This window comes from Dama dama, chromosome 4, assembly GCF_033118175.1.
Source record: "Dama dama isolate Ldn47 chromosome 4, ASM3311817v1, whole genome shotgun sequence".
Lineage (NCBI taxonomy): Eukaryota > Metazoa > Chordata > Mammalia > Artiodactyla > Cervidae > Dama > Dama dama.
This window is the reverse complement of record NC_083684.1, coordinates 68,227,933-68,239,125: the sequence shown is the minus strand read 5'-3', so window position 1 is coordinate 68,239,125 and position 11,193 is coordinate 68,227,933. Positions and strand designations below refer to the sequence as shown.

General features: G+C 43.1%; 1 protein-coding gene across 1 annotated transcript; it reads right to left on the bottom strand.

Moving 5' to 3' along the window:
• Positions 1 to 3,052: 3,052 nt before the first annotated feature.
• LOC133051925 (solute carrier family 2, facilitated glucose transporter member 3-like) lies at positions 3,053 to 4,456 on the bottom strand. The gene has a single exon (XM_061136611.1). It carries the CDS (start codon positions 4,454 to 4,456, stop codon positions 3,053 to 3,055), a length of 1,404 nt encoding a protein of 467 aa, XP_060992594.1.
• Positions 4,457 to 11,193: the final 6,737 nt, after the last annotated feature.

The following is an 11,193-nucleotide window of genomic DNA, read 5'->3' as shown; positions in this document are numbered from 1 at the left end:
CAAGATTCAAGTCAATTGTTTTATGGCCAGGGATGAATTATCTGGTGCAATTCTAAATTCTAAGACATTCCTTTCTTTTCATTAACAGACTGCGAGTGACTATATAACTTTCAGCTGAAGACTAGCAGGCGGGTACTCTTTCGGCCCCCTTCTGATGCCTATGTCAGAAGCTTTCTCTATCTCCTTTATACTTTAATAAAACTTTATTGCACAAAAACTCTGAGCGATCCAGCCTCATCTCTGGCCCCGGATTGAATTCGTCTCCTCCAGAGGCCAAGAATCCCGGCATCTTATCGTTCAGCAACAACTTTTCACAGTTGTCTCTGAGGTATAACAATCTGGGGATCCTCAAGTCCTTTACATCATCCCCGTGTCCACAGAGAAAGAGCCTGCAGATACAGAGGGTCAACAGTATACAGGAGACTGACATCAGTATTTACATCACAAACCTTGTATAAGGGGAATCGTTACTATTCTTTCTTTCTTTTTTTTGGAAAGCAAGCAACACAATTTATGAATATGCAAGGCAATGCAGTAAGGCTTTTCCATTTCATCTGTGCATAATAAATAAGTATGGCTATTTTCATTTGTACAAAACTCTCGTATAAGAAACTTATTTAGGTTACAACAAGTACTGAGCAGCCACACGGTGTTTAAAGCTGATTTGTCATTACAGAGGAAGGTCCCCCTACACACACACACAAAACCAAGCCTGTGATGTTATATATGTACATTCAGAATTTTATTTCAAAATGAAGAACCATAGTAACAATAATAGAAAAAAATCCACTTGGAAATTATTCACAACCTTGTCACTGAGAACTGGGAAAAATTCCAAGCTGCACCACTGCCAACCCACTGGTCTGAGGAGTCAGAGCAGAGGTGCAGTTGGAGGACAGTCCCCCGTCACAGCAAAGTCCTGTCCCAAGGCTCTGCGAGTTTTGTACCCAGAGCCTCAGCAACCAGAGGGAATGGTGAGAACTTAGAACCAAAATACTGTCTTAGGCGAGGGTTTGACAGGAGGGCCTGAAATATGTAAGCACCAAAGAGGGAAAGGGAGACCAAGCAACATAGGAAGGAGGGATGAAGAGGCCAGTCTCCACTTCTAAAAATACTGGATGATCCTGGAGGTGGCCGTGGGCTGTGGCAAATGTCATCCCTCCATCTCAGCAAAGCCTCTGGCCTCCCCAGATCTAGAAGCTTATTGTCCCCTTACGAATGCCTCCCTCTCCCCCACGATGCCCTTCCAGTGCACCCAGGAGGCATCATGTCCTGGTCTCACACTTTCCTGTCTTCTCCTGTTGTCTGAGTGGAGAGTGAGTTCCCCACTCTTAGCCTCAACATTTAGGGAGTTCTCTCTGTCCTCTCCAACAAGGAAAGGCAGCCAGATGAGATGGAACTCTGAAGTTTAAAGTAGACCATTGATGCAGATTCCACCCCGCAGAGGCAGTGTTGTTTACATATACACGAATGAGTCTGAACACATTATACCCAATAGGGGCCTTAGGAACCTAACAAGATAACCAGCAACTGCTTCGTGACGGTGCACAGACGTTTACGCTCAGGTGTGGGCCTTGCCGCACATCCACACAGACCGTCATGTGTGGTCTAGAGGAAAGTTCAAGTCCCTCAGGGGGCACCTGACATAACACTATGGTAATGTGGTAACAAGGGTAACTTGACATGGTTAACAGACATAAACAGGCATGAGATGACCCTCATGTCAATTGGATAATAATCATTCAGGAAAAAAAATTGTCTTCCAGTGCTGAGGTTACAAATTCCAAGTTGGCTATAAACATCTCTAAGTTCTTTTAAAGCTATGGCTTAAAGCAAAATAAAAATCAACAACTAAAATCCTCTAAACAACAAACTGAAGAAATAATGAGCCTCTACCAAGAACCAAGATTTTCGGTTGCTCACTTGGGAGGCTCTCCCACAAGATGGGTGATAGGAATTTTTTTTTTTTTTTTTTAAAGTGTTTTCACTACAGAGAAAGACGCTGCTTGATCCAATGAGGGGAGAGAAGATTTGTAGAAATAACCACCCCTTCTCTGGACTCCATTCAAAATTAGAACCTATAAACCCCTATTAGCTACAATGCCCACCTTAGCAATAATCCTAGATTTCAAGTATAATCTTAAACAAAGAAAACAGTTCCAAAGGAAACCAATAGCTTCTTTATACAGGCATACGACTTTTCTGAGAAAGTTGAGAGTTTTTATCTGAAGGATAGAAATTGTTAACGGGCAACGTGCAAACCTCACACTGACCACATCATACATCCTCCAGTCATGCATGACCTTTCTCCCTAAATCCTTCCCTTCTAATTGCACCTTAACCTCTTTGGTATAAAATCTTCTACCCTATAACCTCTCTTGAAGCACCTCCCTCTAACCTCAATTTCCTTATGCTTTCATTATTTGGCAAAATTACTTTATATTTAAAAAAATGAATATTTATGCAATAAAACCAGAAGATAAAGTAAATAAAACTCAAGTTAATTTGCTCAGCAGAGCTGTACAGAAGTGAAGATGGAGCTCTTATGGAATCCCTCTCTGCCCTCCACTCTTAAGTGTACCTGCTTCCTGGTGAGTCTGAGGTTGGGGGAATGGCAGCTTCTAGCCCAATCCCCAAAATGCCCTGAGGCAATTTTAGAACCTAAGGGAGCAGGAGCTGGCCAAGTTGTCACATACCAAGCGGCCAATCCCTCCTGAAATGAAGGTAGGTTTACTTGGTCTCTCCTGAGCTGAAGAGAATGTCCAAGAAATGAAAGTTTTAAAAGCCATTGAAGACAACGACTAACCCCAGCCTTGGGATCCTCTGAGAGCCCATCGAGTGTGTGGCTGAGAAAGGAATGGAGTAGCAGCATTCAGAAACAGTCCTGGGTTACAAGCTGATGAGGTCTCCCCGCTTGCTTAGGGGGAGGCTGCTTTTCATGATGGGAGGGAGGTGAGTAGGAGGCACGTCTTAGGTGTTGGGTGTCCCTCGTGGGCTGGATGCTGTTCATCTCCATGATGGGGCCTTTCTCACCACGGGTTCCTGTCTGCACCTACCCTTCAAAGGCTGGTGTAATTTCCTCAAAAGTCCTGCCATGGTTCTCAGGAACTTTGAAGAAGGTGAAGACCCAGAAGATAACGAGGAAGACGGTGAAGAAGATGAAAACATATGCGCCTAAGTAGAACGCGGCCAAGGGGAAGAGCAGTCCAACCAAAAAGTTAGAGGTCCAGTTGGAACAACCAGCCACTGCCATGGCAGCTGGGTGGGGTCCCTGGCCAAAGAGTTCAGCCACAATAAACCAGGGAATGGGGCCTGGGCCAATTTCAAAGAAGGCCACAAAGACCAGGATGGCCCCAATGCAGATAAAGCTCATTGAGCTATAATCATTCGTTAGTAACAAAGAAATCATAATGAAGATGGAACAAAAAGCCATCCCTCCAAGGCCAGTCAGGAGTAGAGTCCTCCTCCCAGCCCTTTCCACCAAGAACACAGACACCACGGTGAAGATGATGTTGAAGACACCTGTGCTGATGGTGGCATAGACTGGCTCCTGGACACCTGCATCTTTGAAGATTCCTGTCGAGTAGTAGAACACCACGTTGATCCCAGAGAGCTGCTGGGAGAGCTGGAGCATGATGGAGATAAAGATGGGTTGCCGGTAGGTGGGGGAGCGAAAGAGCTCTAGCACTGTGACTTGCTTCTCCTGTGACATCCGCACACTCTCATCCTTCATCTCCTGGATGTCCTGAGCCACGTCCTCGGTGCCCCAGAATCTCTGGAGGACCTCCTTTGTTTTCTCCTCCTCCTTTCTGTTAATGAGCAAGAATCTAGGACTTTCAGGGCAAAATGGAAGGGCAGCGAGCTGGATGATGGCTGGTATGATGGTGAAGCCCAGGAGCAGAGGCCAGAGATCTTTAGTCCCCAAGATGACTTCTAGACCAAAGATCTGGGCCACCAGAATTCCAATAACAATGCCCAGCTGGTTGAGAGCACCAAAGGTGCCCCGTCGGGCAGTAGGCGAGATCTCTTTAATGTACATGGGCACGAATCCTGTACAGAGTCCGCAGAAGAGGCCAATAACCAGTCGGCCCATGATCAGCATTCCAACTGACTCTGCTATTTTGCAGAATCCCATAAGGCAGCCGCCAGCTATGGCCAACACGTTGACAATAAGCATTGAATTGCGCCTGCCAAATCGGTTGACAAAGAGTCCGACGGAGAGGGAACCGATCATACCACCCACAGAGAAGATGGCCACGGACAAGGACCACAGGAATGTGAGGAGCACCCTGGACGGGGGGATTTCTGACTGCTCCTCCAAAGTGTAGTTGAGAAAGTCCTTTATGATGGCCTCAGGAGCATTGATGACTCCAGAGTTGTAGCCAAACTGGAAAGAGCCTATGGTAGCAACTGAGATGGCGAAGATCAGAGGTGCGGTGACCTTCACGGTCCCCATGATCCTAATTTAATTCTTTTCAAATCTTCAATAAAGATCTAGGAGTGGGACTCCAGAGACCCCTCTTCCAGGCAGCAAAAGCTCCAAAATGTGCTCTCTTGGCGGCAAGTTTTCCTCAAGGTCCTCAGTCTATTATTTCTATATTAAAGAGTCTGAAAAGAGTCTCACAACCTCTAGACTTGATCCAATCCCCCCTCCCCACCTCTTCTCACACAAACACAATGGCTCTCAGCTTCTTCTGCTTTCATCTGGAAAATGGGTCTCTCCACCCTCAGTGAGGAGCCAGGCTGACCCCTCTGCACTCTGGGGTTGCTGGGGTCTCTTTGGGAGGATGTGAACTCAGCACACAGTCTCCTGCAGGAGAGGGTGACCCGAGACTTACTGGATCCTTGGAGCAGAGCCTGGAGCACTAGATCAGTCAGTGGGGCTGAGTTTAAGCCATGCGGGGCTGGAGCTGAGACATCTCCAAGAACCAAAGCAGGGAGTCCTGAGCACAGAAGACAGTCCTCACCCCTGGGTTGTTGGGGTGGAGATGGGACTGGGTGGGCGGGGAGCAGTGTTACTATCAGCCCTGACTCTTCTGTGGTTACCCTCGGGTGGGGGCTGGTTCTGAGTGTTTTTTTTTTTTTTTTTTTTTTTAATGTGTGGTAAAATACTCATAACACAAAATTGACCATTTTAAAGTCTGCAGGTCAGTTGTGTTAAGTACCTTCAAATTTTGTGCAAACTTCAGAAGTTTTTCATCTTGCAAAAATGTCAGTTCTGCTCCATTCAACAGTAATTCCCATTTCCTGTTCACAGTTCCTGGCAATTATCCTTCTACTTTCTGTCTCTATGAATCTGACTGCTCCAGGTACTTTATTTTAAGTGGAGCCATTCAATATTTCTCCTTTCCTGTCAGGCTTATTTTACCTAGTGAAATGTCCACAAGGTCATCCCTATTGTATCTTGTGTTAGAATTCCTATTTTTTATTTTTTTATTTTTTTTTCCTCTTTTTCATAATGGTGAACAATACTCTATTGTGGGTACCTACCATATTGGCTTATCCATTCTTTGATCAGTGGAAATCTTGGGTTGCTCTCATGCTTTAGTTATTGTGAAAAGTGCTGTGAACAGGAATTTGCAAATATCTCTTCCAGAGTGTGCATTCAATTCTTCTGCATACATCATCAGAAGGAGAATCACTGTTGTAAGATTTTTATCTGCTTGTGATGGAGAAGATGTTCACATATTGAGGTATGGGGACTTCATTTTGACTTATAATACATGATTCAGCCTAAACTTCATGTAAAGTAAACCTTCACAGAATGTCTTCTTTAACAACTGAGGTAAAGAGCATCTGTTTTGAAGATAAGGATGAGTAACTCCCTCCTCATGGCATCAGTGTTAGCGCTCCCTGGGAGATAAGGTTCCCTTCCCAGTCACCAGGGAGCTGCCGTCTTGCTGTCTGTGTATGAAGTCTGTCTGTTTTGAAAGCTTGAAGGAATACATCCTGTCATGTTGATGTATGTCCTTTGCTTGGATGAGGTAGAAGACTGTGCTGGACACCACACTTCAGCAGAGCAGTTCCTCAGAGCTATAGAGACACTGTCTCCCTTGCTACAGTCTGCAGTTTGGCTCAAAGAAAACTGTTTCCTATTTCAGCTTTGTACTTTTCATTGACCATTTCTGTGGACACTTGAATTCATTTGATCATCAGGGAACCTAGGAAATGTGGGCTGTAAGGCCCAGGACCCCACTCAAGCCTGCTCTCTCCCAGTCCCCTTACACGACCTGCCTCCACACAGTCTGCACCTGACCTGAGATACCCCAGTGTACGGACCTCCAAGCTCAGCTGTGCCCCAACCAGGAGAAGGGAGCTTAACATCTCCCTTGAATTGATGTCAATTCAAGCAACACAAACATTAAACAAGCACTGTGCTTTGTTCAGTCTTGAACAACTGATGGCAGAGGATAAAGGGGATGTGACTTGGTCTTTCTTAGGGAGTTCTGTAGCTGGGAGAGCTGAGAACAGAGATGGAGAAGTGATACTTGATGTGAGAGGTCAGGAGCTCTGCTCCTCATGATGGAAAACCTGGGAGCAGGAAGTGGAGTGATGAGGGGGTGATGGTGGTACTGGTAAAGGGTTGACTAGATTCTGATCTCCATCAAATGACCCACAGGCTAAAACACTGAGCACAAACCAGCAACATGGGTCTTAAATATAACTAGTTGACTATTACATTAACTTCTTTAAAAGTTGAAATACAGTTGATTTGCAGGATTATCATTTTGTTTTTATAGCCAACCACACAAGAGGGGTGAATAGATTAAGCTATTGTGGAGAGTTTTAGTTGTTTTTCTGGCTGAGTAGTATATCACTGTATGTACACACACACACACACACACACATAAATATTTATATGACATCTTCTTTATCCATTCATCTGACTTAAAAAAATAATTTATTTATATTACTTTTGGCTGTGCTGGGTCTTCCTTGTTGCATGTGGGCTTTTTCTAGTTTTAGCAAGTAGGGGCTACTCTCTAGTTGCAGTGAACAAGCTTCTCATTGTGGGGTTTTTCTTGTTGCAGAGGATGGTTTCTATTTGCAAGGGCTTCAGTAGTTGCAGGATGCGGGTTCAGTAGTTGTGGTTCACAGGCTTAGTTTCCACATGGCATGTAGGATGTTCCTGGACTAGGCATCATGTATCTGTGTACCCTGCATTGGAAGGCAAATGGACCACTAGGGAAGCCCTATCCATTCATCTGTTGATGGATACTTAGGTGGCTTCCATTTGTTGGCAATTGTGAGTAATGCTGCTATGAACATTGAAGGGCATGCGTCTTTTCAAATTAGTGTTTTTGTTTTTATTGGATATATACTCAGGAGTGGACTTGCTGGGTCAGATGGTAGTTCCAATTTTAGTTTTTTGAGAAACCTCCATATTGTTTTTTATAGTGTTTGCACAAATTCACATTCCCAACAACAGCGTATGAGGGTCCCCATTTGTCCAAATCTGCCTTCTGCTCTCCTGGGTTTTGTCTTCATATGTGGTACTGAAACTAATCTATCTTCCCAAGGTATGTCTCAATAACTGGCAAGTAGGTTTATGGTACTGGGTCATTATGCTCCCTCCCCATTACAGAGTCAAGAGATCCATGTTAGCAGGATACCAAGATAGCTGGTGGCAAAGTCTTTGGGAATCTTAGTTCCTAGCCCAAGAATATATGTAAACAGAAATATACTTAGAAATCTATAAGCCACTATTGCTCAAATAACTGAAGAAACCACAAATAGAATGTAGCACAACAGACATACCTAAAATCCTCAGCCAAAGTAGGTTTTAGCGAGTAGAATTGCCCTAGATTTTCCACTGGCCAAACAAGAAGGCATTATACTATTACTCACATGACTTCCTTGACTTACATTACTACCTCAGAAGACATTGAGACACACATAGAAAAAATTTTCCAAGGGGCAAAATGGTTGCAAAATGTAACATAGACTGACCCTTTCAATGACCTGATTAGTTGGTTCCCCTTGGGGCTAGGCAAATTTCCCACACTTCTTTATAGATGATTATTGTTTTAATATTATCCTTTCCCTAGCTATCAAGTTACTCATGACATATATCCCCATCTGCTTAAAGTCTGCTGTCAAAACCACACATACAAATGATTGTACAGGAAACCGAGATGATGGACCAAATGTATAATCTATAAAATGGCTTCCCACATGGGTCTGTGGTAAAGAATTCACTTGCCAATGCAGGAGATGTGCGTTTGTTCGCTGGGTTGGGAAGATCCCCTGGAGAAGGGAACGGCAACCCACTGCAGGGTTCTTACCTGGAGAATCCCTTGGATGGAGGAACCTGGCAGGCTACAGTCCATGTCACAAAGAGTCAGACACAACTGAGTGAACGTGCCCACACCCACACACACATCTATAAAACATTTCTCCATCAGTATATACACATGTATGTTGTTTACCACATTTTAATTAATTTACCCATTTATAAAGTTCTATACATTATGTACTGTTTTAATACAAACACTTTACATAGACACACATTTTATGAATATTAATACATATGTGAGTGCTAATTACATATAAATTGAATATAAAGATACATACATATTTACAGATATACGTTTCTTTGTTGTGCTTTGCAAATACTGCATTTTTCACTTTTTTACAGTTGAAGCTTTATGGCAACCTTGAGTCATCAGATGATGGTAAGCACTTCTTAGCAATAACATCTTTAAAAATAAGGTATGTACATTGTTTAATTAAAGACAAGGCTATAGCACACTGAACAGACTACAGTGTAGTGTGAAATAACTTATATGCCCTGGGAAATCAAAGAATTGAATGACTCTATTGCCACTTCTCCTTATTGCAGTGGTTTGGAACCCAATCTCCAAGGTATGTCTACATTAACCCTCCACTTTGGGTCATATCATTTAACTGTTACAGAAAGTGCATCATTTTTCCTTGCTGGAAAATTGTCCACATTCTGGTTTTGGCTAATAGTGTTTTTGGCTGAAACTCTTAGGTCTCCTATGAACTAGCAGTTGACCTAGAAGCTTGAGTACATTCTGACTCAACTTCTCATCAAGATTCTTTCATGGACAGTAATCTGTGTTGCCTGTTACAGCACACTGGGTAACACAGAACACCTCGTTGTCCCCCAGAGGTAAGGGAAGAACAGCAATCAGGTGATGTCAGCCTCTTCCATCAAAGTTTTACTCAAAAGAATCAGTCTCCACAAACTGCTTTCTAAGTCTGTTATCTCAGAACTTGTAAGATATTGTATGTCCTAATTCTGTTCATCCTCATCTGTTTTTAAATTAATCTAATAACTTGTACTCAATATCTTGACCTCCATCCCTCGTTTGCTCTGCATCAGCTGTTCATTCCCACCAACAGTCCTCTACTTCATTATTACCAATGTCTTCAATGTCCATAAGCCCAATTTAAACATTAATTCTGAAGGAACACATTTTAATCTTGTCTCTCCAATTTCACTTCCTTTTAGTTCTATGCAACTGTAGCCATTTATCAACTAACCATTACTTCCCATCCACTTCCTTCTCCTCTGGCTAAGTAGGAGTATTTTTTCAATAAAGAACTTTCCCCCATCAACTCTGTTGTGTAACTCTAAGAGTATGTGACTGGCTTCCCTGGTGGCTCAGTCAGTTAAGAATCCACCTGTAATGCAGGAGACATGAGTTCGATCGCTGGGTCGGGAAGATTCCCTGGAGAAGGAAATGGCAACCCACTCCAGTATTCTTGCCTGGAGAATCCCATGGACAGAGGAGCCTGGCGGGCTACAGTCCATGGAGTCACAAAGAGTTGGACATGACTGAGCGACTAAACCACCACCACTACACTATAACTCAGTGAAGTTGGGGACGGATAAAAATGACTGTTTTGCTTTATCATTATGAAATGATCCAATTTATCAGTGAGTATTTTCTTTTTCTTAAAGTCTACTTTGTTTGATATTAATATAGCTGTCTTGGCTTTCTAGTATTATGTTTGCATGTTATATCTGCTCCCTTACTGTTACTTCCAACCTATTTGTATGCTAATATGTAAAGTGTAACTCTTGACAAAATATGTAGTTATGTGTGTTTCCTTTAGAAGTTTCAATCTCTGTGTTTTTGCCGGAATTAGGTACAAGAAGATGTTTCTTATGTGCATGTTAATATTTTATTTCTTCCTCTAGTTGCTGGTTATGTTGCTGTGCTTTCTTTGTGAAAAATCATCTTGTTGCTCACTTCTGAAGCATGCACTTTTCTATATGAATAAAGGGAAAGACTCAGTCGTGTCCGACTCTTTGCAACTGCAGGCCAGAATACTGGAGTAGGTAGCCTTTCCCTTCTCCAGGGAATCTTCCCAACCCAGGGGTTGAACCCAGGTCTCCCGCATTGCAGGCGGATCCTTTCCCAACTGAGCCACAAGAACACTGTGGAAGCCCAAGAATACTGGAGTGGGTAACTTATCCCTTCTCCAGTGGATCTTCCTGACCCAGGGATCTATATGAATATAATGCTTTTAAAAATTTGCTTACAAATTGTAAAATATCAAAGTCATTTTGTCCACTGGCAAAAATACACAGCTGTAAATGCATTCCACCTTCATACTCCATTGAGGCTCAAAGTGTCTGTCTCTCTCTCTTTTTTTTCCATTTATTTTTATTAGTTGGAGGCTAATTATTTTACAATATTGTAATGGTTTTTTGCCATACCTTGACATGAATCAGCCATGGATTTACATGTGTTCCCCATCCCGATCCCCCCCCCCGCCCCCCCCCCCCCCCCACCGCAATCCCGTCCCTCTGGGTCTTCCCAGTACACCAGCCCTGAGCACTTGTCTCATGCATCCAACCTGGGCTGGTGATCTGTTTCACCCTTGATAGTATATTTGTTTCAATGCTGTTCTCTCAGAACATCCCACCCTCGCCTTCTCCCACAGAGTCTAAAATTCTGTTCTGTACATCTGTGTGTCTTTTTCTGTCTTGTATATAGGGTTACTGTTACCATCTTTTTAAATTCCATATGTATGTGTTAGTATACTGTATTGGTCTTTATCTTTCCAGCTTACTTCACTCTGTATAATGGGCTCCAGTTTCATCCATCTCGTTAGAACTGATTCAAATGAATTCTTTTTAATGGCTGAGTAATATTCCAGAGTGTGTATGTACCACAGCTTCCTTATCCATTCATCTGCTGATGGGCATCTAGGTTG

What these genes read in the sequence shown, in the direction of transcription:
- LOC133051925 (XM_061136611.1), bottom strand. Translation starts at nt 4,456, where the DNA reads ATGGGGACCGTGAAGGTCACCGCACCTCTGATCTTCGCCATCTCAGTT.